General features: G+C 41.8%; 1 protein-coding gene across 5 annotated transcripts in view; it reads right to left on the bottom strand.

The window, feature by feature from the left end:
* Window positions 1-20,975, bottom strand: part of NTN4 (netrin 4) — a 124,242-nt gene extending 103,267 nt beyond the window's left edge. The window contains exons 1-2 of one of the 5 annotated variants that reach the window (XM_041738563.1): window positions 20,843-20,975; window positions 16,609-17,138 (exon numbers count right to left, since the gene is read on the bottom strand). In XM_041738563.1, coding sequence (XP_041594497.1) covers window positions 16,609-17,138; window positions 20,843-20,948 — 636 coding nt within the window. In that variant the 5' untranslated portion in view covers window positions 20,949-20,975. Of the gene's footprint in view, window positions 1-16,608; window positions 17,139-19,834; window positions 20,631-20,842 lie in introns of those variants that run through there. The other 4 variants (XM_041738559.1, XM_041738560.1, XM_041738561.1 and 1 more) reach the window with 4 other exon arrangements.
* Between the last annotated feature and the right edge of the window lie 4,310 nt (window positions 20,976-25,285).

Here is a 25,285-nt window from a genome sequence, read left to right as displayed (position 1 = left end):
CTGCCTCTCTTTTCTTTAACAGTGAAGTGACTTCCTTTTGCTCAACGGTTAAGAAGGATGACTCACTTTGCAAAAAACAAGATCTCCCCCCAAAAAGATTATACCAAAATTGAGGGCTCCTGCCCCGCTAGCCGGAAGACCGAATGTGACTACCTAAGCAATGCTAGCTAGGTTCCCAGGGCCTGTGCTATTGTAGAAGTTTGGGTCTAAAGGATTTTCTTAGTCATTTACTCACTCTATGGCATAATCTGTGCGTTCAGAGGTGGTGGGATACTCAAGTCCTAAACCAACCTTTAAATCTGTACATGAATCCTCCCTGTAACATCTCTCGCTGGGGATCACTTAGTCTTTGCTGAAACCTTTCTTGAGATGAGAAGCTCAAGGAACTCTCCTTGTCTCTTGGATACATCTAAGTTTTTAAGAAAGTCTTTCTTTGGTCATATTCTTGCCTCCTGAAAGCATCAGAGTCCATTTAATCCCTCTTCAAACATCTGAAGAATGCTAGCAATTCATGAACATCCATAAATCCTCTCTCATAAGCAAAATATCCTAAGTTAATTGTTCATTATATAATGAGATTTCTAACTGCTCTCACCCGTTCTTCTTGGCTTTCTCTAAATAGGAATATCTTGCCCTGAACATAATATTCTAGCTATGCTTTAGTGAGAGAACACAATAGAAGGACTAGTCTCTCCTTTGTTTGAAACATTATTCTATTAACATAGCCTAAGATTGCATTAGCTTTTACAGCAGTCATGATATATTGTTGGCTCACATTGAGATTACAGTCCACTGAAACCCTGAGGTCTTTTTTCACATGAACGGCTGATAAGTTACACCTCTCTGGTGGTAGTACAATTGATGTTTGAAAAGAGGAATTCACATTCATCACCATTAAGTTTAATCTCATAAATTTACCCAAGAATTTTTCACACTGCTCCATGAGTTGTCTTCCATACACACTTCTGATTAGGTTATCCCTACCCAGAAGAGCTATTGATTGGTCTCCACTACCTGCAGAATCCAGTCTAAAATACTGACACACTAGACCATGTATAATCTGACCTGATAATCCAGGGCCAGCCTTATCTTTCTCCATCCCTCACCCTCCCTCACGCCCTACCATACCATAGGCTCCAACCATTCTGAGGGTTGGCTTTCCTTAGACAGGTGCACTTTTCCATGGAATTCCCTTCTCTGTCTCTCAGTTCTTATTCATCCTTTAAAAGCAGCAATTCAGAAGTCTCAATTGGATTGTAAACTCCTTAAGGCAGGAATATACTACAGTGAATTTCAAGGCAACTGGAAAGAGACATAGCTTCCAAATCTTATTTTTTAAAGTATTTTTGTCTGTTTTGTCAAAGGAAATACTTAAACTTCTTTCTTCAAAGCTAGTTTCCCCTCCCAACCCTAGAAATGCAGGTAAGTTTGAATTTGACTTACTTGAAATAGCAATTCTGAGGGAGAGGGAATAACAAGCTTTTCAGTTTTTCCAAGTGAAACAAGTAGCTACACAGTTTCTCCAGAGGCAGTGCTGTGAGGTGATTGTTTCCTAGAAGCCTGAAACAACCACCCCTGTACCCAGCAGAGCACTGTGAGAAGAAGCCCAGCTGTTTGAAACACTGCAGAAGCATAATCAGGAGGCCCTCTATGCAATCATTTCCAATGATACTGATGAAAAATTACATTAAACCCCCAAGTTAACCTTCCATGCACCTTTCACTGTCTTTCTAGAGGTGGTGATAGATTTTTACCTTTTCATTTGTGCCAGGCCTTCACAGATTAGAAACAGAGCCCATGGTTTGGGTTTGCAAAGACATGGAACCTGTGACATTGTCCTTGCTGAGAAACTGTACTGATGAACTGCCTCAGGATCTGTCATCCTAAATGGGAACTTAGGGGACATGTAGCAAGTCATGTCTCAGAGTGTTTCATGCATCTGTATGCCAGATACTCTGCATACAAGTGCTTTAAGCCACAAAAAGCAATAAATAGTTATCACTGACCATAATAATAATGCTTCAGGGTTCATTTATTTTAAAAACCTCTATTTAATATGTCAGGCAGCATGTTAGATAGTAAGACAGTATGTCTTAAAGTGCAGTCTGAACTACTTTAAGGGGCTCACAAAACAACATGATAAATGCTAGGAAAGAAGTGAACATATGCCATGAATGCACCTGTGCAACTTACATGTGTAGTGCACCTAACCCAGAATTTTAGGAAGAGGTGAAGTTTAAACAGCCCTTAAGGATAAATAATCTATCCATCAACCCATCCATCCGAAAAATATTTGACTGACAACTCAGCTAAATGTATGAAAAGTAGGACTGGGGGAAGGGAAGGGAAGAGAAGGGAAAGGAAGAGAAGAGAGGAGAAGAGAAGAGAAGAGGAGAGGAGAGGAGAGGAGAGGAGAGGAGAGGAGAGGAGAAGGGAAGAGAAGAGAAGAGAAGAGAAGAGAAGAGAAGAGAAGAGAAGAGAAGAGAAGAGAAGAGAAGAGAACGGGACAAGGAAACATGTGCACACAGATCAGAGGGTTGGAGAGAGCCTGGCACCTTAGAGTAACACAAGTAGTTCAGTAGTTACAGCTGGAGGCAAGGACGGAAGAGGCAGTGATGAGAGATAAGGCTAGGGGATTCGGAAAGAGCCTAGCATGCTACATTAAAGAACGTGGGTCATGTCACAAAAGACCTTTTAAGCAGAGAAGTGACATTTTGGATTTTTTTTTATTTTATTTTTAAAGATTCTATTCATTTATTAATGAGAGACACACAGAGAGAGAGAGAGGCAGAGACACAGGCAGAGGGAGAAGCAGGCTCCATGCAGGGAGCCCGACGTGGGACTTGATCCCAGTACTCCAGGATGGCCCTGGGCTGAAGGCGGCGCTAAACCGCTGAGCCACCCAGGCTGCCCAACATTTTGGATTTTAAAAAGTCCCTTTGGGTGCAATTGTAAATGGGATTGACTCCTTAATTTCTCTTTCTTCAGTCTCATTGTTAGTGTATAGAAATGCCATTGATTTCTGGGCATTGATTTTGTATCCTGCCACGCTACCAAATTGCTGTATGAGTCCTAGCAATCTTGGGGTGGAGGCTTTTGGGTTTTCTATGTAGAGTATCATGTCATCGGCGAAGAGGGAGAGTTTGACTTCTTCTTTGCCAATTTGAATGCCTTTAATGTCTTTTTGTTGTCTGATTGCTGAGGCGAGGACTTCCAGAACTATGTTGAACAGCAGTGGTGAGAGTGGACATCCCTGTCTTGTTCCTGATCTTAGGGGAAAGGCTCCCAGTGCTTCCCCATTGAGAATGATATTTGCTGTGGGCTTTTCGTAAATGGCTTTTAAGATGTCAAGGAAAGTTCCCTCTATCCCAACACTCTGAAGGGTTTTGATCAGGAATGGATGCTGTATTTTGTCAAATGCTTTCTCTGCATCTAATGAGAGTATCATATGGTTCTTGGTTTTTCTCTTGCTATATGATGAATCACATTGATGGTTTTACGAGTGTTGAACCAGCCTTGTGTCCCAGGGATAAATCCTACTTGGTCATGGTGAATAATTTTCTTAATGTGTTGTTGGATCCTATTGGCTAGTATCTTGTTGAGAATTTTTGCATCCATGTTCATCAGGGATATTGGTCTGTAATTCTCCTTTTTGGTGGGGTCTTTGTCTGGTTTCGGAATTAAGGTGATGCTGGCCTCATAGAACGAATTTGGAAGGAGTCAATCCCATTTACAATTGCACCCAAAAGCATAAGATACCTAGGAATAAACCTAACCAAAGAGGTAAAAGATCTATACCCTAAAAACTATAGAACACTTCTGAAAGAAATTGAGGAAGACACAAAGAGATGGAAAAATATTCCATGCTCATGGATTGGCAGAATTAATATTGTAAAAATGTCAATGTTACCCAGGGCAATTTACACGTTTAATGCAATCCCTATCAAAATACCATGGACTTTCTTCAGAGAGTTAGAACAAATTATTTTAAGATTTGTGTGGAATCAGAAAAGACCCCAAATAGCCAGGGGAATTTTAAAAAAGAAAACCATAGCTGGGGCATCACAATGCCAGATTTCAGGTTGTACTACAAAGCTGTGGTCATCAAGACAGTGTGGTACTGGCACAAAAACAGACACATAGATCAATGGAACAGAACAGAGAACCCAGAAGTGGACCCTGAAATGTATGGTCATCTAATATTCGATAAAGGAGGAAAGACTATCCATTGGAAGAAAGACAGTCTCTTCAATAAATGGTGCTGGGAAAATTGGACATCCACATGCAGAAGAATGAAACTGGACGACTCTCTTTCACCATACACAAAGATAAACTCAAAATGGATGAGAGATCTAAATGTGAGACAAGAGTCCATCAAAATCATAGAAGAGAACACAGGCAACACCCTTTTTGAACTCGGCCACAGTAACTTCTTGCAAGATACATCCACAAAGGCAAAAGAAACAAAAGCAAAAATGAACTATTGGGACTTCATCAAGATAAGAAGCTTTTGCACAGCAAAGGATACAGTCAACAAAACTAAAAGACAACCTACAGAATGGGAGAAGATATTTGCAAATGACATATCAGATAAAGGGCTAGTTTCCAAAATCTATAAAGAACTTATTAAACTCAACACCAAAAAAAAAAATAAAAAAAAAAATAAAAAAATAAAAAATAAAAAATAAATAAACTCAACACCAAAGAAACAAACAATCCAATCATGAAATGGGCAAAAGACATGAAGAGAAATCTCACAGAGGAAGACATGGACATGGCCAACATGCACATGAGAAAATGCTCTGCATCACTTGCCATCAGGGAAATACAAATCAAAACCACAATGAGATACCACCTCACACCAGTGAGAATGGGGAAAATTAACAAGGCAGGAAACCACAAATGTTGGAGAGGATGCGGAGAAAAGGGAACCCTCTTACACTGTTGGTGGGAATGTGAACTGGTGCAGCCACTCTGGAAAACTGTGTGGAGGTTCCTCAAAGAGTTAAAAATAGACCTGCCCTACGACCCAGCAATTGCACTGTTGGGGATTTACCCCAAAGATTCAGATGCAATGAAACGTCGGGACACCTGCACCCCGATGTTTCTATCAGCAATGGCCACAATAGCCAAACTGTGGAAGGAGCCTCGGTGTCCATCGAAAGATGAATGGATAAAGAAGATGTGGTCTATGTATACAATGGAATATTACTCAGCAATTAGAAACGACAAATACCCACCATTTGCTTCAACGTGGATGGAACTGGAGGGTATTATGATGAGTGAAATAAGTCAATCGGAGAAGGACAAACAGTGTATGTTCTCATTCATTTGGGGAATATGAATAAGTGTATGTTCTCATTCATTTGGGGAAACGAACTAGGGGTGGTGGAAGGGGAGGAGGGCGGTTGGTAAATTGAACACCAATAAAAATTAATTAAAAAATAAATAAATAAAAAGTCCCTTTGGAGTATTACATAAAGAACAGGTTGGAGAGCAAGCACGACAGAACAGCATGGACATTCAGAAGAATATGTCAAGGATGTGTACAGATGGCAAATCATGGCAGCTTACACCAGGATGTTGTTTGTGGATGGAGAGAAGCATGCATACTCAAAACAGACCCAAGGAGCAGAACTGGATAGGACTTGGCAAATGACTGTCAGTGGCTGGAGGAGAGAAAGGAATCAAGAATCTCAGCTTTCACCTTGATGGGCCTTTTTGGGTTAGCCTGTGATGACATTCATGCAACGTTTTATTTTCTCAGTGAGGTAGGACGCAAACTCTCCAGCTGAAAGCAAGTGGAAGTGGGGTGGTGCCGAGGACGAGTCTCAGGAAGAGGAAAGAAGCTCTGAAAGACTCACTACAGGAATGAAAGAGGGCCGAAGAAAAAAGGATTTCCAGGGAAGTTTGAGGGCCAGATGAGACTGGAAAACATGAATCCATAGAGGCGTCTCTCAGTACAATTGTGTTTTTAATTTTTCCCAGTGGAGTTCAGCTGTATAGCTGAAGGAGCAAGAAGGTGAACAGTAGAATTGGAATGTGATGGGAACACAAGGGGGCAAAGAAGTTGAGGGAAGAGATAGAAGATTCCAGAGAGAAAATCATGGCGGCATGCTAGGTGTCATGTTCATCTTCACAGACAGGTTCATATTTTGAGCCAGAGAAGAGATCAAAGCAGTGGTGGGGCAAAACTAGATACCTTCAGGAAAGAAGTGAAAATGTGAAAAAAAATGGCCATAAGTAACAAATCAGAATTGATAGCGCACGTAGGAAGGAAAGGAATTGGGGAGCAGGAGTTGACAGTCACCTTGCAATTTTTGTTTTTTTTTGTTTTTGCAAACTCTACCTCCTTACTTCACTCCGCCCAAAGGAACCCCAGTGGGCTTACATTCTCCTGAACTTTGATAATCATCGTGGAGGAAGCTACTGTTACAAAGAGGTGAATGTTGCACCCTTCAGGTGTCAGGGTAGGAAACAAAAAAGTTGAAGGTTCTTGGGGAGTGAGGTGCCTGGTTCTTCTAATAGATCATTGGTTTGAAATGTCCTCCATTGACTTCTGCTTTCATATGGAGATAGGGATATGGAGAGGTCACATGAGAGAACTAGAGCATCAATTACAAGAGGAATTGATGGAAAACCTCAAGGACCCCAGAAGGATCAGATTGGCTGGAATAAATGGAAACAATAGTTCTTAATGGATATTAAACAGTATAAGAGAGTGACTACATTCTCTCCAACCTAATTTTAAATGTAGAAGCCCTTTTCAGTGGCAGCCAAAAGATACAGTGTTAGCACAAATGATGTCATGTAGAAAGCATGTGAGTATTTTTCACAATTATTTTATTGTTTTAGGAGCTGTAATTATGAAGTATAAAGTAACATTAGCAAACACAGCTGATGCCTGACCTGAAAAGGCTTCTGTTCCTCTATCATTTGCAGGAAGGCTAGGAAGAGAATTATGATATAGAAAGAAGGTTGGTGTTTTGTTTTTGTTTGTTCCTTAACAAGACAAAGCATCCAGGAAAAGAGTTTGTTCCTCAGGGATAAAGAAAGATGTATGCAAAATGCCTGACACAGAAACTGGCACCTCCCACCACAATCTCTAAATGTTGGCTTTCTCTTCTCCTTAGCAAAATAATTGAACATTAATATGGTAAGCATTAATTAAAGCATTAATTAAAACACATTAAAAATTGTGACAGTGTAAACACGTATTTAAATGGGACTAACTGTATAGCTCCCATGCCTTAGGTAGATGTCCTCTGTCACATTCTGCAAATCAAATTTCATAACACACTAAGCAGGAAAAAATGTGTACAATGCTACATTTTAATTTCCAATACTGGGATGGCCCAGGGGCACTCGAAAAATAATCTTTTGTAATCATTCCAAAAAATTGCTCCTGCAGCTGCAATTTTAAGAAGAGGGTGAAGAGTTGGATAGATCAAAACGAAATGAGGCCCTTAAAATCTGAAGGTCCCTGAAAGCAACTTTCCCCTTCAGTACTCTTCCCTCCCCCTTCTCCATCCTCATTCAGTATCCAATCAGCACTTTCCCTTCTTTTGATAACCTAGAATTGCAGCTCCTAAGCCTTCCCTCACACTTGTCATTTTAGAATTTGCATTGGCCATCCTGACTGTGGAAAGTCAATGTTATGCAATGCATGCTGTTTCTTAATTAAACAAACATTGGACCCCCTAGACTGGCAAGACTGGTTTTCATAAAAGCCTTGGGATTTGCAAGAGTGGTTTTTTGTTTTGTTTTGTTTTGTCTTGTTTTTGGTAATGGCAGCATCAATGGACTAAGTTTGATCCTCCCCTGGACTCAGTTCTTGGACTTCCTTCTTTTCCATCCATATCCACTCCCTGATAATCTCACCCAGCTTCATGGTTTTCAATATCATCTCTATACTGATGACTCCCAAACTTAAAGATGTAGTCCAGACCTCTCCTCTAAACTCTAAACTCACAGATCCAGCTGCCTACTCACTATCTCCACTTGGATATCTCATAGGCAACTCATCTTAATGTGTCCAGAAATGAGCTTCTGGCATTTCTCTCTAAATCTGCCTCCCTAGAGTTTTCTCCACTTCAGGAAATGGCTATTCATTCTTCCAGGTGAATGCAGCATCCTTATTTCTCTCTTTCTCTCACACACTACATCCAACCTGTCAGCAGATAACGTTAGCTCTTTCCACAGACTAGATCTAGGAATCAACTACTTTTCACCATTTCCATCACTACCCTTTGTCCACATATTGTTAGATCTAGCCTGAATTATCACCATAGCATTCTAGCCGGTCTCCCTGCTTCTCTCTCTGGTCTTTTCTTAACACATAAGCCAAAGTGGTCCTATTAAAAATAAATTGTTCATTTCTTCCCTCTGCTTAAAACCTCCAATGGCTTCCAATACCATTCAGAGTAAAAACCAATGATCTTATGGTAATAATTTATAATACTTTATAGTACAAATTGGGACTACTGGGAGAACGAAAAGGGATGCTGAAAATAATTAACGGGCTTTAACTGATCCAGGTGAAATTTGGGCCATCGTGACACCTACTTTGAGGCCCCACATTCTAAATATCTCTCTGACCTCTGATCTCACCTATTATGCTGTACCTCTACCCTTCTGCATCAACACCAGCCTCCTCACTGTCCTGATGGCATCAGGCACACTTCCTTGGGGCCTTTGCTCTTTCCCTAGATATATCCACTTCTCACTTGTGCTTTCCTTCAGGTCCTTATCCAAAATCTCAGCAAGGCTTTCCCTGGGAATTCTTTCTAAACATTAAAAACCTCCTCGCCACTTTCTGGCCCCTTCTCTTGCTTAATTTTTTTCCTTTCCACTTATCACTGTCTAACATCCTATATGTTTTACCTTGTTTAGCATTGTACATTTAGAATGTAAGCTCAAGGGCAAGAATTTTTTTTTTTTTCTCTGTATCTCCAACTCCAAAAATAGTGGCTGGCATATAGGAGACACCTTACAAATATTTATAGAAAGAATGAATGAATCATGACTACTTGGAAAAGATCAGTGCTTAGCAGATGTGTAACATCCAACACAGTTAATAAACAGTATTATTACTTTACAGGTAGTTTTTTTCATATGATTCAATTCAATAAATGTACTTTGGACAGTTAAGCCTTGCAGAGACCTGTGTCAGGTACAGAGACTGGGGGGCTGGGAGCCACAGGGCATATACAATGACAGATGGGATAAAGTTCCTCAAGAAGTGAGCACTATAGGAGTAGAAGAGATAAGGGACATGATATTATAGTTACATGTGAGGGACATAGAGTGCATGGGGGTGCAGACTCCAGAGGGAAAGGTTTTATTTACTGAGTTTTCAGATACTTAATGATTATTCATCAGAAGCGGTTTCTATATTCTCTGTCATAATGCACTTTCCTCATCTTCCAGAGCCCTCAATCCCTAACACCACCATTCTGGTTTCTAGAGCTTTCTATTCCTTGGTAAGAAACGCCTCTTGTAGTCCAGATATACCTGACCTCCAGGTGCCTGCTCCTCATCTGCTCTTCATTGTCTGGCCTTAATTTTTCAATGTGAATCAGCATTTTATAATCTGATTTCTCAAAGTTTCCAAAATATTTTAAGAAAATACTAGCAAAGTTAAACCATCTAATTGAACAAATGCAAAGCAAACAGAACAGATGCTAACAGACTTTTTTTTTAACAGCTAGGAAGGAGATATCTTTGGAAGACAAGTCTACTCTTTGAAATCAATAAATCAAAGTTTATGATTTAATCTCTGGGTTTATTCTAATTTTTACGTAGCTTCTTTAATTTTTTTTTAGATTTTACTTATTTATTCATGAGAGACACAGAGAGAGAGAGAGAGGCAGAGACACAGGCAGAGGGAGAAGCAGGCTCCACACAGGGAGCCAACGTGGGACTGGATCCTGGATCTCCAGGATCATGCCCTGGGCTGAAGGCGGTACTAAACCGCTGAGCCCCCCGGGCTGCCCTTACATAGCTTCTTTAAATAATTTTAATTAAAAATCACCCTGTGGATTTTCTTTAAACTAAAGGCATTTTTTTTTTAAGAACACTGTTATAAATCTCTAGCCCCACCCCTATAGGAAGGGAGTATCCCTAGGGTGTGGATAATCGAAGCACTCTAAACAAACTATATACAACATTTTATTTTCAAGGAAGTTCAATAAATTAGAGCTAAGAATATGGTTCAAAGTAAAACATTAATACACTGGATGAATAACTTTATTAGAAAAATTACTTAGAGCAGTTACTAGTTTACTTTTAAAAAATTGTTTTAGTTATACTAAAACCTAATCCTATAAATAATTTTAAGGCAAGCTAATAATCCCAGCTCTGGTATGGGTTAGCTCATTACTTATCTGAGTCTGACCAAGTTACTCTGACTCACTAAGTCTCAATTTATTTTTCTGTAGAATGGGGTTAATACTGGACCCAACTAACAAGGGTTCTTGTGAGAATAATGGATATGTGCACTCTACAGAATGCCTGGCACATGGATATAACCTGCCACCATGATTCATGGCCATTGTTGCTGCAAAAATAGGCACAAGTTGATTTCACTAATTGAAGAAAACAAGTAGCTAACCAAAGAGTAGTGTTTAGAAAGCATTCTGACTTATGTATTACTTTATCTTTTCAGCTAAAAATATAAATATTGCTTAGCATATTATAAATGCAAATACCTGCAAAAACCTGATTAAGTAATTTATCACGTTCTGCACACTTGTGCCATAGTGACTTTACTACAAGGTATTGAAGTGTTATCTTTTCTATGGCCAAAGAGACGTCCTTCAAAGGACGTTCAAAATGCTCAGATTTTGAAAGGCATATTATTTGCATAATGTATCTGGAAATTAATCATGTACTCTCTCATATTATTTAATAAATCAGCCCCAAAATGATCATGTTTAATCTCTTACCCAGGATTGTAATCTCTTACAGTGGACTATAAGGATGGTGGAGGAAAACAATGTATATCATTTTTGTATCTTTCACACTACCTGACTTGGGGCAAAGGAATTTCAAACTAGTATAGTGGAAACAGCACTGGGCTAAACGTCAGGAAACATGGATTTCAGCTGAGTAATTATAGACAAGTCATTTAACTCCCTGTAGGCTTCAGATTACTCATCAGTCATGTGTTTTTCCATTGATGACATTTAGGTTCCTTTTCAAATGCTCTCATTCTAAGAAACACTAGCAAGAGGGATTTTTAACAATGTTTGTCAGTCTAACACACAACTTCATTTTTCAGTATCTACAGATTGAAAAACACGGGACCTTTAATTATAGATTTTTGTTCACTCGAGAAAACTTGCCAGGATCTCAGAGCTCTTGTCATGGACTATTCCATCAAACATGAATTCTTCAATCTGTTTAAAACAGCAAGCCCTCCTTGCTAGCACTCTCCATCCTCTACCTTGTTTCATTTTTTCCTTGGTACTTACATCATACTCTGACATACTATATATTTTGCTTAAGTATTTTTTGTCTGTCCTCTCTCCAACCCCCTTCCCCCGGTACCTAAGCTTCATGGGGACAGGGACTTTTATTCCCTTTGGTTCACCACCATATTCCCAGTACCTGTAATGGCATCAGATACATAATAGCCCAAAAATTATTTGATGGACAAATGAATGCATAAACATAATTTAAGGTCCTCCATTAATTGCCTTTCCCAACCACAACTTATCTCATATTTTTACCAGTTCAACTTCTCCATGTTAATCAGGTTTCTGAATCTTATCCCCCCATCACCCAAGGCTTATAATCATTCCTCCCCCTGTGTCATTTAAGGATATTCTCCTACTTGTCATATCACTCATTTGTTCATGCTCATTTATTCCATTACAGATTTGTTGGGTGCCTACTGTGATCCAAACAATGTGCTTAAGTGTGGGGGATACAGAGGCAAATAAGGCTGACACAATCCTTCCCTAATGCTTCATTTAGGACCAGCCTTCTGTTCTTGGCTTCTCTGTACTGCTGCCTCCCTTTGAATGTTTTATATTCATAATGCCCTGGAGGGACAAAAATCTGTGTGGTTTAGTTGGTTGCTATCCAGTTTTGAATAGAGTTCTTCTTGCAGTGAGTTAATAGGGCAGGGGGCAGCAATGGTCACTTCTAAGGAAAAGATGACTCCATCACCCTAGAGGTACTGTGGTGACCGCACAGCCTCCTAAACAGTTACAATAGAAACTCTAGTTGCATGAGGCCTCACTGTGCAGAACTAAAATGACTTGCTGCACCTCCTCACTTCTCTCTGTTCCCTGTACCCAAGACAGAGTCCAAGGTGCTTCTCTGAATCACCAAAAAAGCCTATTTACCTCTCATCTTCAGCTTCAAAGTTATTATTACCTACTGCTCCAGCTAAATGGGAGATGAAGCCCCTAATAGAGGCTTGATGTCAAACCATGCCAAGCACCAGGCCTCTCTGTGCCTTTTTAAAAATTATTGAGGTATATGTGAAAATTGAGAAATATATTTAAGGAGTATGGTTTGATGACTTGATGTACACATACACTATGAAATAATCACCATGTTCAAGCTAATTAACATACCCATCACTTCAGATAGTTACCACTTTTTTGCATATGTATGGTGAGAACACTTGATATGCCCTCTTAGCAAGTTACAAGCACACAACGAAGTATTGTTAACTACAGTCACATTGCTGTACACTAGATCTCCAGAATTTATTCATCTTGCACAACTGGAACTTTGTATCCCTTGAACAACTTCTCCCTCATCTGTCCTTCTACCAGGATTTTGGGAGCATTAATAGCTCCATCCCAGCCTTTCCCAACTTGTGCTCTGTGGCTCTCTGGGGCTCTGAAAGCTAGTAATTGGAGTTCTGCAAAAAGAAAGTTTTGTTGGGCAAATAAGTTTGGGAATGTCACATCCTATATTTCTCACTTGGAGACACAGAACACAAAAGAAGAACATTTATGTACTTATAGATGTTAATTTTGTTAAACCTAGTCAGTGTTTCCCAACCTAGTTTGGTCATGGAACCTTTTATTACCAAAACACCACTGATATCTCAGAGGACATTCCTGCTCAGGAGAAAGCTGTTTGGCACCTCCTTTTTCATCTTCATGTCACATCCAAATGAATAACAAATGGTTGTGAGAGAGTGAGCAAGTAGAGAAATATGCATACATCTCTCTGCAAGCAGTTCTTGGGGGGTCACTAATGAAGAGAAAACATTGATTTGTGGAACAAACACTAGACTTACAATCAGAAGACTTATGATTTAGCCCTGCCTCTGCCATATAACTAACTAATGCAATGTTGTCGGTAAATCACTTTGCCTCAGAGCAAGCCATAGTCTCCTCTCCTGCCAAGGAGACACATTGTAGGGCAACCATTTGTCGTAACTGCTAACCGGTTTAGGAGGTGGCTGTGTAGCAGATTTAACTTTGATTTAACTTGATTTAAAAAGTATTCTTCTGGGTGGCTTTTGAGGCCCTTATTTTTAAAAGTTCTCTTTCAGATGACTGGTGCCTTCAACTCCGAAGATGGAGGTATCTGATTTCTTAGACATGAAGCTACAGGTCTTTCTAAGGCCCTAAAAGCCCAAAGAAGTATTTTGGAATGAATAATGACAACAAATTAAGTCTGGGATATATTTATGTTAGTGGTAGGATAATACCTAGAGAAGTCCTCAGAAGTCTTACATTGAACAGAGGAAAATATAGGTCTACATTATAAATAAGCAATAAATGAAATTTGAGACTACTTATTTGACCCGAGGGTATTGGCCAATTTTTCTGATCAATTTCCAAAGATATAGAGTTGTATGTAAAATTAGTATGTAGCTCAGCACTAACTTATATTCCAAAGCAACACAGGAGACATGGGTAGTAATCACCTGCAGGGAGGTGTCCTCTGATCCTTATCTTTGAGGAAGACTCTCTTCTACTCTCCAACTCAGGAGGGAGACTCCTGAATTGAAACTCCAATTTAGTTCCAAACCTGTGCTCTGAAGGGAAGAAATTCTATGATGGCTTGTCTACTTGCAAAAATACTTTGGAGGGAAGCAGATGATTCTTGATTTTTTTTTTTTTTTTTTTTTTTTTTTTGCCATTGAATTATAAGACTGCTGAAATAACAGCTACAACGAAAATTTTTTTAACTGGACATAAAAGATGACAAAAACTGGATATAAAAGGCAAAATATCTAACTTAAATTTTAGTCCTCTCTGCTTGAAATTTGATGTAAAAAGCATTGATGACAATAAGTAGTTTGGCTTTAAAGAATATAAGATTTTGCTTCTACCCTAAGTTAAATAAATGTGACTTTAGTTATTTCTAAGTAATTGCTGGGCCATTGTAATACATTCAATGTGATATTTGCTAAGCAAACATGCCTGCCATCTGGTTACTGAAACTGTAGTTTTGTTCCTTCATAGATACACATGGCCCAGTAGCACTGAGATGTAGGCAACCGATATGAGCATGTGGATTAATTCCAATGCAATTTGAGAGTTCAAGCCATTCATTTGTTTGCAACACAAAGTGTTCTCCACATAAGAAAACAATGAGTCTAATTTATCCGTCTCTTTCCTGTCTTGGTATCTTTAAAAATGTCCATCATGGGTGCACATAGCCTATAATATGGAGCCAACTTTTTAAAATTTATTTTAAAACATTATTTATTAATTAAGTTATTTATTTGAGAGAGTTCGCGCACGTGCGCACATGAGCAGGAGGGGCAGAGAGAGACAGAGAGAGAAACAGAGAATCTCAAGCAGACTCTGCACTGAGCACAGTGTCCAACCCGGGGCTCCATGTGGAGCTCTATCTCACGACTCTAAGATTGTGGCCTGAGCCAAACCAAGAGTCAGGTGCTTAATCGACTGAGCCACCCAGACACCCTTGAAGCCAACTTTAGAGACCAAGAAGAAGAATGAAAAATCATCGGTGTGCTGTTTGTGTCATATCCCACTTGGTTCCCACACCAGCAGCACTGTGCCTGGTCTGCAGGGAGCACACAGAAGTAGCTGAATTATATGGCAAAAGTCATATATGTCTATGGCAGTGGCTGGGGCGGGGCGGGGGGGGGGAGAAGTTCCCAAACCAGCTTTTCATTAGGCCGCTCTCAACCACCCCTTTCCCCAAACCAAAGGCAGAATTAGTGACACTGACACATAGTCAGGGCTCAATAGATGCTAACTAAGTACCATCATCTGGGAAGCCGGTGAGGAGTGATACAAAGGACTACTAGAAGAGAGCTTATCTTAGTCTGTGTAGCTCTCCTACTATATACATTGGACTTCTGCCTCACACACAGTCCAGGCTTTCTCAGCCTTGGTACTATTATTAACATGTGGGGCTAGAAATTCTTTGTTGGGAGTGGGAGTGGTCCTGTCTTGTGCCCTGTAAGAGGTTTTGCAGCATCCCTGGCCTATACCCACTAGATGCCAGTAGTGTCCCTCCGCCCCCACAGAAATGTCTTCAGACATTGCTAAATGTCCCCTGGGATGGTCTAGGGGGGGTGGCAAAATCACCCCTGCCTGAGAACCACTAATTTAGTCTGTGTGTTCATGACATGTACCAGAATTAGAAAGATTATATTCTCTCTTCTCTTTTTCTCTGAATCAGTATTTTTAAACTTTATTTTATTTTTTAAGTAAGCTTTACGCCCAACATGGAGCTTGAACTCATGACCCTGAGTGAGTTCTACCAACTGAGCCAGCCAGGCACCCATCTGAGTCCATATTAATGGATCTACATGGTGGTATTTTATTCTCTTAATCTGCTTTCGCTTAACTTAGTTTCCTCTAAATGTCTTCATAATGCTGGGCTGGGGTGAGGGAGCTGGCTTTCCAGGTATATAAGTTAAAAAGACATGTTTCCCCTTTAGGGAAGGGGAAATATGAAACAAGGAGAAAACATTCCATATAGAAATTGGCCTACTAGCTAAGGAGGCTGTTTTGCAAAATGAAATTGAGATGGCTTTCAGTCTAGGATAGAAGGAAGTCCCTAAACTGCAACTGATAATGTCTGTGAGTCCAAAAAGAAGTTTTGTATCTTAAAAGAAACTACCTTCATTTGTTTGCAATGCACTCTTGTAATCTTAACAATAAAACTCCAGTGTTATACAAAAGTATCCTTCTGACAAACAGATTGTTTTTCTCCCTTGGCTTTAGTTTTATTTACTTCCTATTTATGTTAACAGTTTCAGGAAGATACCAGCGTGCATGGACTCCAGGAACAGGCTGTCTCAGTAACTCTTGTTCCTTAGGAATTACAGTAAGTAGTCCCTTTAACTGAAGAAATCATTAGCCTTTTAAACCTCTAAGATGGAGTAATGATGTTATATGTCTACTTTTTCTTAAAATTAAGAAAATTAAAACCTTAGAATTCCAACTTAAACCCATCCAGTGGACAACCTGCTTGAAAATGACTACTCATCCATATCTAAGGGTGAGAAATAATTTATGACAAATAAAGCTCATGAAAAATTCTAATTTCTTTCATGTTGCTACAAGTATACCTCCATGCTTTAAAAAAAAATGTGGGCTGGTAACATTTTTCTCCCTTACTTACAGCGGAGAGTTAAATGTGTGGTCTTACCTCTCCTCCAGTGCATGGAAAAGGATGGGAGTATCTCGAAGTGCAAATAGCTCCCTTCTTGAAAACATCATCTTCCAGGCCAAATGTAGCCGAGCAGTTAGTTGCAAAGTACTTGTAAGGCTTCCATGTCTTCCCAAAGTCCTGGGACCGGTCCAGCACCATGGCTGCTGGCCTGGGCGACTTGAACACCATAATTAGATGAGTGAAGTAGAATTCCGCTTCCAAGTCTAACTGGATCTTTTCTCTGTGCACATCCTCAGCAGACTGCCACCATGTGCGAGGAAACCTGAAGGATGAGTCTGCCATGGCAGCTGGCAGGTGAGCCAGGTGAGGCTGGGCAGCATTGCATTTGTCACATTTGGGCTGCCGACAAGTCAGATCAATGTTCTCACTATAGGAGCAGTACAGTTCAGTGGCGTTCTGACCACAGGTGGTGTCTGCCCAGAGTTTTCTCCCCAAAGCCAAATTTCCCATCCGAGGGTTACAGGCTTTTTCACAGCGGGAACTCACTCCGGCTACTCCACTCAGTCCTAGGAAAGGGAAAGCATATGTTATTCAAGACAAACCCATCTGGAAAGCTCTTATGTCTTCAACAAGACATCCCCAAAGACCTTACGACTTTCGCCAAAGAGGAAATTCTATCAAATTTGAGCATGAATACTGTTCTACACTTATGCTGCATTTGTATTTACAAGTGTGTGAGCGTGCATGTGTGTATGCATGCATTTCACATTCCTATGTCAGATTCACATAAAGGGGGGAAAATCACTTCAGATAAAGGGCGAGAGAGAGAGGAAGGAAAATGGAAACATTGTGGAAAGATGATGGGCCTAAATCTTTTAAGTACTTGGCTTTCTAGTACTTAAAAGATTTAAGTATTCAGTATATTAGAAATATACTTATTTGTTTTGAAGTCATGACTTAAATAATACCAAAAAACAAGAATGTTTTTAAGAGCACCCAATTTAAGTCTTTCAAATATAATTCTTAGTCCTTAGCATTATCTAATATGCTTATTATAATGCATTAAGGAGGAAATGTTGAATTCTATTATATTTTAATCCAACAATGTGAAGGGACAAATTCCCTAGGAAGAGCAATATGAGATATTTAATCAATATACAATGGGATCTCACTTAGGAAGGCAAAACTAGAAACCACTGGAGTTCAGATGCATAATGTTTATTTTTAATATTAAGTAAATATAACTAAGAAAAAAATCTCTAAACTGTCAAATGGCAGAAAAGCTTATTTGACATGCTCTCTGCCCTTTCAGTGCTTCTGCCTATGACAGGTTACATAGTGGTTGCCTGTTGGCTTAACAGGAGAATGTTTACAGTCTGGCAGCCACTAACAGCACCTTTAAACATTATCTGTGAACTAAAACACTTTCTTAAAGAAACATGTGCTTCCACTCAAACAAAGGTCCAACAGACTTTAATGTCTCAAAATTGCTTAAAATGATAAACATTATCCACTTATTAACATCCTGACTGCATATTTTAATCCTTTAATTTGGGTTTGTCATTTTAATTATGAATACCTTAAGCAAAATCATCTATTTTAAAAGTTAAAACAGAGAAGGAAAGAAGGAAAAGGAAGTCAAACCCCAAATTCTGGCTAATTGAACGTTTGTTTCTTAAGAAAGAGCACCTCTGAACTGTTATCACTGTACTGCTGGAGAAGCCAAATGACAGCTTAGACTAAAACAGACACATTTCACACACTGGCTGACAATCCCCGGCCCCACATAGCCGCTGCAACCAAAAAAAAGGGCTTCCTTAGGCATATTTTTTTCAGTGTCAAATTCAAATGTGCATTATGCCTGGACTGTTTGCCACTGTTCTGATTAGCTGGAGCAACAGTTGCTTGTGGCCAGGATCACCCAAACACACAGTGTGCTATGACTCACCTGTAAAACATTTCGGGGAAAATCATATACTGCCCGTACAAGTATTTTTGACTTGAAACACTTGCCTTGTGATATTTATTTACAACCTCTTGATTGCTTGCATGTTTTTTGCCATAACAGGGTTTGAAAAGGGAAAGGTTTAACAGAGTTCACTTTGTGGTTGGGGGAGCACGCATCAATGCAGGCAGGGGGTGCATCAGTAAGAAGAACTGAAGTAAAATTTTAGACCTTTAATGGCTCCTTGGGGGAAAGTACTGAAGCATTTTAAATGCCTCCAAACTCCTAAGTACAGAAAAGATTGGAGCCAGATAAATAATCAGTGGACAAAGTACTTGGAGATCCCTAAAGAAGTGACTATTCAAGTGTGGCAAGGATGCTCCCGAGTCTGACCGATTTGGGGTGAAGATTCTACAACTCTGCTTTCCTGTGTGCCAGCGTCTCTGGGGCCAGAGTGGAAGAAGCCCAAGGGAAGGCACAGCGCGTCGGTGCTCCCTGTCCCCTAGTCCATCCCTCCACCCACACTCCCCTTTCTAGAGCAAGCGAGAAACGTTTTAGAGACTGGATGGCTGAAGAGTCCCTCACGCGCTTTCCCCCTCACTCACTGAGCTGCACTTACTCCTAATTGGAAACCAGGTGACCCGCACGGGGGGGGGGGGGGGTTGGGGACAGAGGGAGGGGCTCCCGAATTTAGAAACGGCGCGCTAGCAACCGGTGGCCACGGGCAGCCCGGGAAAGCCGGGATGGGAGTCGAGGGAGACGGCCCCTGCCGGTCGTCCGGTTCCCGAGACCGGGAGCAGACCCGCCTCCGACCTCCCACGGAGCCGCAGCCAGGGTACCAATTCCCAGGGCACGGCCAGCCAGCTCCTGCACCCAGGGCGATCGCCGCCTCTCGTCCCAGCCCGGGCTCTCAGCGCGTTCCAGCCACTGCCACGGTGGAGCGCACACCCCCGCCCAGGTGTGCCTACCTGGTCCCCTCGTGCCCCGCGCGAGGCCGGGGACTGCGGCGACGGCTCCCCACGGGAGAGCAGCCGCGGCCCACGCGCGCCCGGGGTCGCCGGGCCATCCCTCCCCATCATTCCTCAGGCCATGAAGTGCCGGGGGATGGCGAGCTGGGTCCTTTGTTCCCTCACAAAGTGGAAAGGGCAGTTTTTTACAAGCCCAACCCGAGAAAGAAACCAAGGTCGCGGTATCCCCGGCAGAGCGCACCCAGGATATCGGGTTACCCAAGGGCATGTGCATCGCAGTTGCAAAAAAATCAATAGTATTTTAAACTGCAGAGACCCGGGGGAAAAGAGGCGGAACATGGCCACTCACTTCATCCTCCGGAGCTGAGCTTGGCGCTCCCAGCCCGCACTGCCCTGCGGCCCGGGTCCCGAGGTGGGGAAGGGAGGGCGCGAGGGAGAGGGGTGGGGGCCCGCAGCGTCACCACCCACCTGCGGCCACCGCGGAGCAGCCCCAGAGCAGCAGCAGCCGCGCGCAGCTCCCCATGGCCGGGAGGAGCCGGGAGGAGCCGGGAGGAGCCGGGAGGACGCGGGCCGGGCGGGGGGTGAAGCGCCGACAGTCCTCGGGGAGAACTGGGGCTCTTGATTTCTTCCCCCTCCTGGGGCGCCAGGCCCGGTCAGCGGGCGCCGGCTGCCGGGAGCCGCGGGCCGGGGCCGCGCCGGGCGGCGGGGTGGCCCTCGCGCACCGGCCTGGAGCGGCCCGGGCACCTCGGGGGCGACGGGAGCCCCGGGACCATAGCCGGCCTGGCCGCGCGGCCCCCGCGGAGCGGTCCTGCGGCTCCTCCGCCGCTAGCCCGGGGCTCGGCGCCCGCAGCAGCCGCTGAACTTCCCGAGACCTTTCACTTCCCGGCCGCCGCCGCCGCCGCCGCCTGGGCGTCCTCCTCCGCTTTTACCACCTCCTCCCGCTGCCGCGGCTCGGTCCCGTCCTTCTCCACGGGCAGTTCCATGGGATGCATTTTTATTGCACCGACACCGCGGCGCTCCGGTGCCAGCCCTCCTCCCCTTGCACCTCCACCCCTTCCTCCTGCCCGCCCCCCGCGCTCGCTTGACAGCCGGGGCGGTGCAGCCTGCGCTGCCGGGTCGCCGCCGCCGCCGCCGCCGCCGCCGCCGCGCCCGGGGAGGGGTCTCCTGGCCCCGCGGGCCGCCCCCGAAGCCTCGCTGCGCGCGTCCCGCCCGCCCCCGCCCCCGCCCCCGCGTGCGCGGGTCACCTCGGCCCCCCGCTCCCCTCCTGCCCCTCCCGGCGCTTGCCCTGCATCTCCCCGCGTGACCCCCCTGGTGCCCTCCAGCACCCACAGGCCTCTTCTGGGAAGCAGTCTCCCACCTTCTCCCGGAACATTCCAGAGAGCAGTCGACTCCCTCTTGATCAGGTCAGGGCATGCCAAGGGGCTTAAAAAACCGCGAAACAGGCGAGCGCCTACTTCCCACATCCCCCAGCAAAACGAACCCTCCCCCCCCCACTCCCCATCTCGGGCCACCCCTTCTCTCGGAGTCTCAGGGTCCAGGAAAGGAGCCCCCCAAGCCCGCTCCGGGCCGCGGGCTTTGGAAAGCGCAGCAACTGCTAAGTGGCCTTCGCTGTTGGTGGGCGGGGGAGGGCATCTGGGCTAAACGTGTCAATGCTTACTTTACCCGAGCTGTATCCATTTTGACGTAAAAGGTGTTCCTTACTTCAAACTCAAGGTACTAAAAGAGTCCCAGGATTGGCTGCCTAGTGGGCAGTTGGAAACATCCTTGTCTAGAGGCGGGGGCATGATAAAGAGAAACTGGCCTTTCCAAACATTTTCACTCCATACAGAATGTGTTGTGCTGTGAAACAATAATGTTGTGAAATAAGTTAGGAGGAGCAGTTTAGTAGCAACCAGAAGCAGCTAATTGTGGCTAGGATTGCTCAGGACTGCTGCTTATGGGAGGAGATTAAATAGTACTTCAGTCTGGGACATTTGCAAGTCCCATGAAAACATAGTTCTATGCACACATCCAGAAGGATAGGCAAAAGTTTGGTAGAAAGCCCTGTTTTTATTGCCCTGCTCATTTTGTACCTTTGAATATTTCTCAGAAAATTAACTACATTACAGATACCATTGGGTTGTGTGTTACTGATGACGACAATTCAGAGTTTGGGGTCTCAAGTACGTATATTTCATGACTCACCTGGGGATATGTAAGACGTTTGTATCTCCCAAGAAGAACTGGGATGAGGTCAGCTTCATCTGTCTTGGAGACATTAATATTATTCCTCTGGCAAATACTGGGGAGTGGCAAAGGTATGGTACAGCAATTTGTGGAACATTTTAATTTTTTTTCATGCTTTTTATTTTTTATTTAAATTCAATTAACTAACATATGATGTATTATTAGTTTCAGAAGCGGGGTGGGTGATTCATCAGTCTTATATAATACCCAGTGCTCATCACATCACCTGCCCCCCTTAATGTCCATCACCCAGTTACCTCATCCTCCCAACCCCCTCCTCTCCAGCAACCCTCAGTTTGTTTCCCATGATTAAGAGTCTCTTATGGTTTGTCTCCCTCTCTGATTTTATCTTGTTTTATTTTTTCCTCTCTTCTCCTATGATCCTTTGTTTTGTCTCTTCAATTCCACATATGAGTGAGACCATATGATAATTGTCTTTCTCTGATTGACTTATTTTGCTTAGTATAACACTTTAGAAAATAAACCCACTGAGTTTTCAAATATTGACAGTGTTGGGGCTTTCTTCATATCTTATGGATATGCTCCCATTGGAGTCACTGAAACACTTCTCCAAATTATTCTTTTTTACCAAATAAATGATAGGAAATTATAATAGACAAAGGCTCATGGCACCAGTATTAATCTAATGGCCAAAGCAATTTGAAAAAGAAAGGAAGAGCGCATTTATTATTAATCTCTGAGTTTACTATATTGAGGCAGAACTACTCCATTTCTCATTACAGATTTTGGAAACATTTACTATCTTTTCCAGTCCTGCCTGGATAAGATACTTCCTTGATTGCTCTATAACTGGTTCTTGTTTCCTTTAACAAGATGTTAAGTTCCTTAATGGCAAAGCCCTTTTCTTTCTTTCTTTCATACTTTATATAAAACACTATTATGTTTTTCTTATATTCTTCATTATTCTTAACTGAGATATATATAATGTTATATACATAACAGGTTTATGAATGTATATATTCTTATATACCTGCTAGATATATAATAAGTTTTCATTAAATATTTTTTATTGAGTTATATTAAAACTATTGCTATATATAAGTATATGAATGAGAAGAAAACTGATAAAATCAGAATGGTTCCCCATTTTCTAGAGGAATCTGTACCTTTACACCAATACTTTCCATATGAAGCAGCTTGGGAGAGAAAAGTAATTAGCAGGCCAATCAATTTATTGGTTATTTATATTCACTAGGTGAATATATTTCACCTAGTCATATAGTCTAGTTACAAATTCTATTTCCATTTTGAAGAAGCTGTCCGGGGGAAGTTTACCTACATAAGGAAAATCTTGCTCAATGATGAGATTATCATTGCCTATGATTATTTTGGAAATTTTCAGTAATGGATTCAGAATTTTCTATTTTAATTTTATGAATTAGTAGGAGGCTCAGCAAATTTATGGAATTTCTGTGACAAGTTTCCAGGAGCCACATACTTGACAAGTTAAACCTAAAATACCCCCAAGAACTTGGAAGAAAGCTAAAAGGGCCTTTAGGAACTAAAATAGATGGTAAAAAGTCCATGCACCAAAGACCTTATTCGTGGGAGAGCTCTTTAGACATTCATTTAAATTATTCATGCAATGTTAACAAGTTTGGTTATGCTATTTCCCTAGACCACAACAGAGTAGAAGTAACAAATTAGAATGAAGTGGGATGACATTAAAACAAGAAATGAACTGAGGCCAACTGGTAATAAGGAGAATGACAGAACTATAAAAGGTAGCCATATGGACAAAAAAAACAAAAAACAAAACCCTCAGCAATCTGAGTGAGGCCTTTTAGTAGAGGCAAAGCCCCAAAAGGCTGGTAAGGTGTCGCTCTGTTATAACTTATCACAATGAGTGAGGTTCCTAATGTAATGAATGATATTAAGCATCAGAGGGGACCTTAGGGATCCTTGAGCCCAACTTCTCACCCCATAGGAAACCTCTCCACAAAATCTCTGTCCAATAGTCATCCCGTTTCTGCTCTAGAAATCTCAATAAACAAAAGCCTAGAAGCAGCCCTTTTCTTTCTTTCTTTCTTTCTTTCTTTCTTTCTTTCTTTCTTTCTTTCTTTCTTTCTTTCTTTCTTTCTTTCTTTTTCTTTCTTTCTTTCTTTCTTTCTTTCTTTCTTTCTTTCTTTCTTTCTTTCTTTTTATTTTATTTTATTTATTTATTCATGAGAGACAGACAGAGACAGAGACACAGGCAGAGGGAGAAGCAAACTCCCTGTGAGGAGCCTGATGTGGGACTCGGTTCCAGGACCCCAGGATCGTGACTCAAGCCACAGGCAGATGCTCAGCTGCTGAGCCACCCAGGTGCCCCAGAAGCAGCCCTTTTCATTTTTGGTAGTGTTTTATTGAGCTGTGACATCTCTCTTCTTAAAATTCTACCTACTTTTATAGTTTAGTTTTCTGTGACTATGCAGAATAGGTCCAATTTCTTTTCTGATAGATATTCAAGGATTTGAAGTCACATTTTATTGCTCCACTTAACTATTCTCTTCTCCAGGTGTTTGTTTAATTATCCATATGGCATCATTTCCAAAACTTTCACAATCTTTGTCATCCCCTATCAGATGTACTACAGTTTTTCAGTGTCTTATACTGTGCATCTAGGACTCAAGTCCAGGTTTATCTATGGTGTAGAGTAAAACAGAGCTAGTAGTTTCCTCAACATAGGTCTAGGGCTTATATTTCTGTAGCCTCAAAATGCATAACAGCTTCCTGGTACTGGCTGATATTATCGTTGAAGCAAATTAAAATCTCCTTTTCATATATTGATGAAAGGTCATTGATAAAAGACAAAATACATTTTGTTTAATTAGAAAGAAAGAGTTTGGGCAGCCCAGGTGGCTCAGCAGTTTAGCGCCCCCTTCAGCCCAGGGCCTGATCCTGGAGGCCCCGAGATTGAGTCCCATGTTCCCCTCCCTCCCTGCATGGAGCCTGCTTTCTCCCTCTGCCTGTGTCTGTACCTATCTCTCTCTGTATGTCTCTCATGAATAAATAAATAAAATCAGAAAGAAAGAAAGAAAGAAAGAAAGAAAGAAAGAAAGAAAGAAAGAAAGAAAGAAAGAAAGAGAAAGAAAGAAAGGAGAAAGTTCTATTAAAGTATATTGTAGATAGTGAGGATTCAGTAAATATTAATTTAAAGGAAAAAAGGTCAACAAATTCAAATTGGAAAATTGGAAAAAATGGTTAAAAGTTTAAAAAGAAACTGTTAGTCCTGAATGGGATAAATTTCTATTTTCTGAAAAAAAAAATCACTTCTATGAAAAATTTGACTCTTCAACAACACTGTATACATGTGGTGTTACTATACATTTCCAAGGAAAGGAAAAACTTTGCAGTAGTGATTTTTTAGTATACCTAGTATCTTTCCTCCGTGGGACTATAAACATGGTCTCATTTATCCTTGAAGCATCAATGTGTGGGAGGGAATACAAATAGCTGTGTGCGTTTACAGAGAGAGAAAGTGGTGTGAAAGATATAAGTGCCAAATTTAGACCATCCAATAAATATACATTGGAGATCAAATATGGGTTTTCAGACTTTTTTTTCTAAAGAA

Source organism: Vulpes lagopus, chromosome 23 (assembly GCF_018345385.1).
Source record: "Vulpes lagopus strain Blue_001 chromosome 23, ASM1834538v1, whole genome shotgun sequence".
NCBI classification, from domain to species: Eukaryota; Metazoa; Chordata; class Mammalia; order Carnivora; family Canidae; genus Vulpes; species Vulpes lagopus.
The sequence above is the reverse complement of the archived record's forward strand: the minus strand, read 5'-3'. Positions and strand labels throughout refer to the sequence as shown.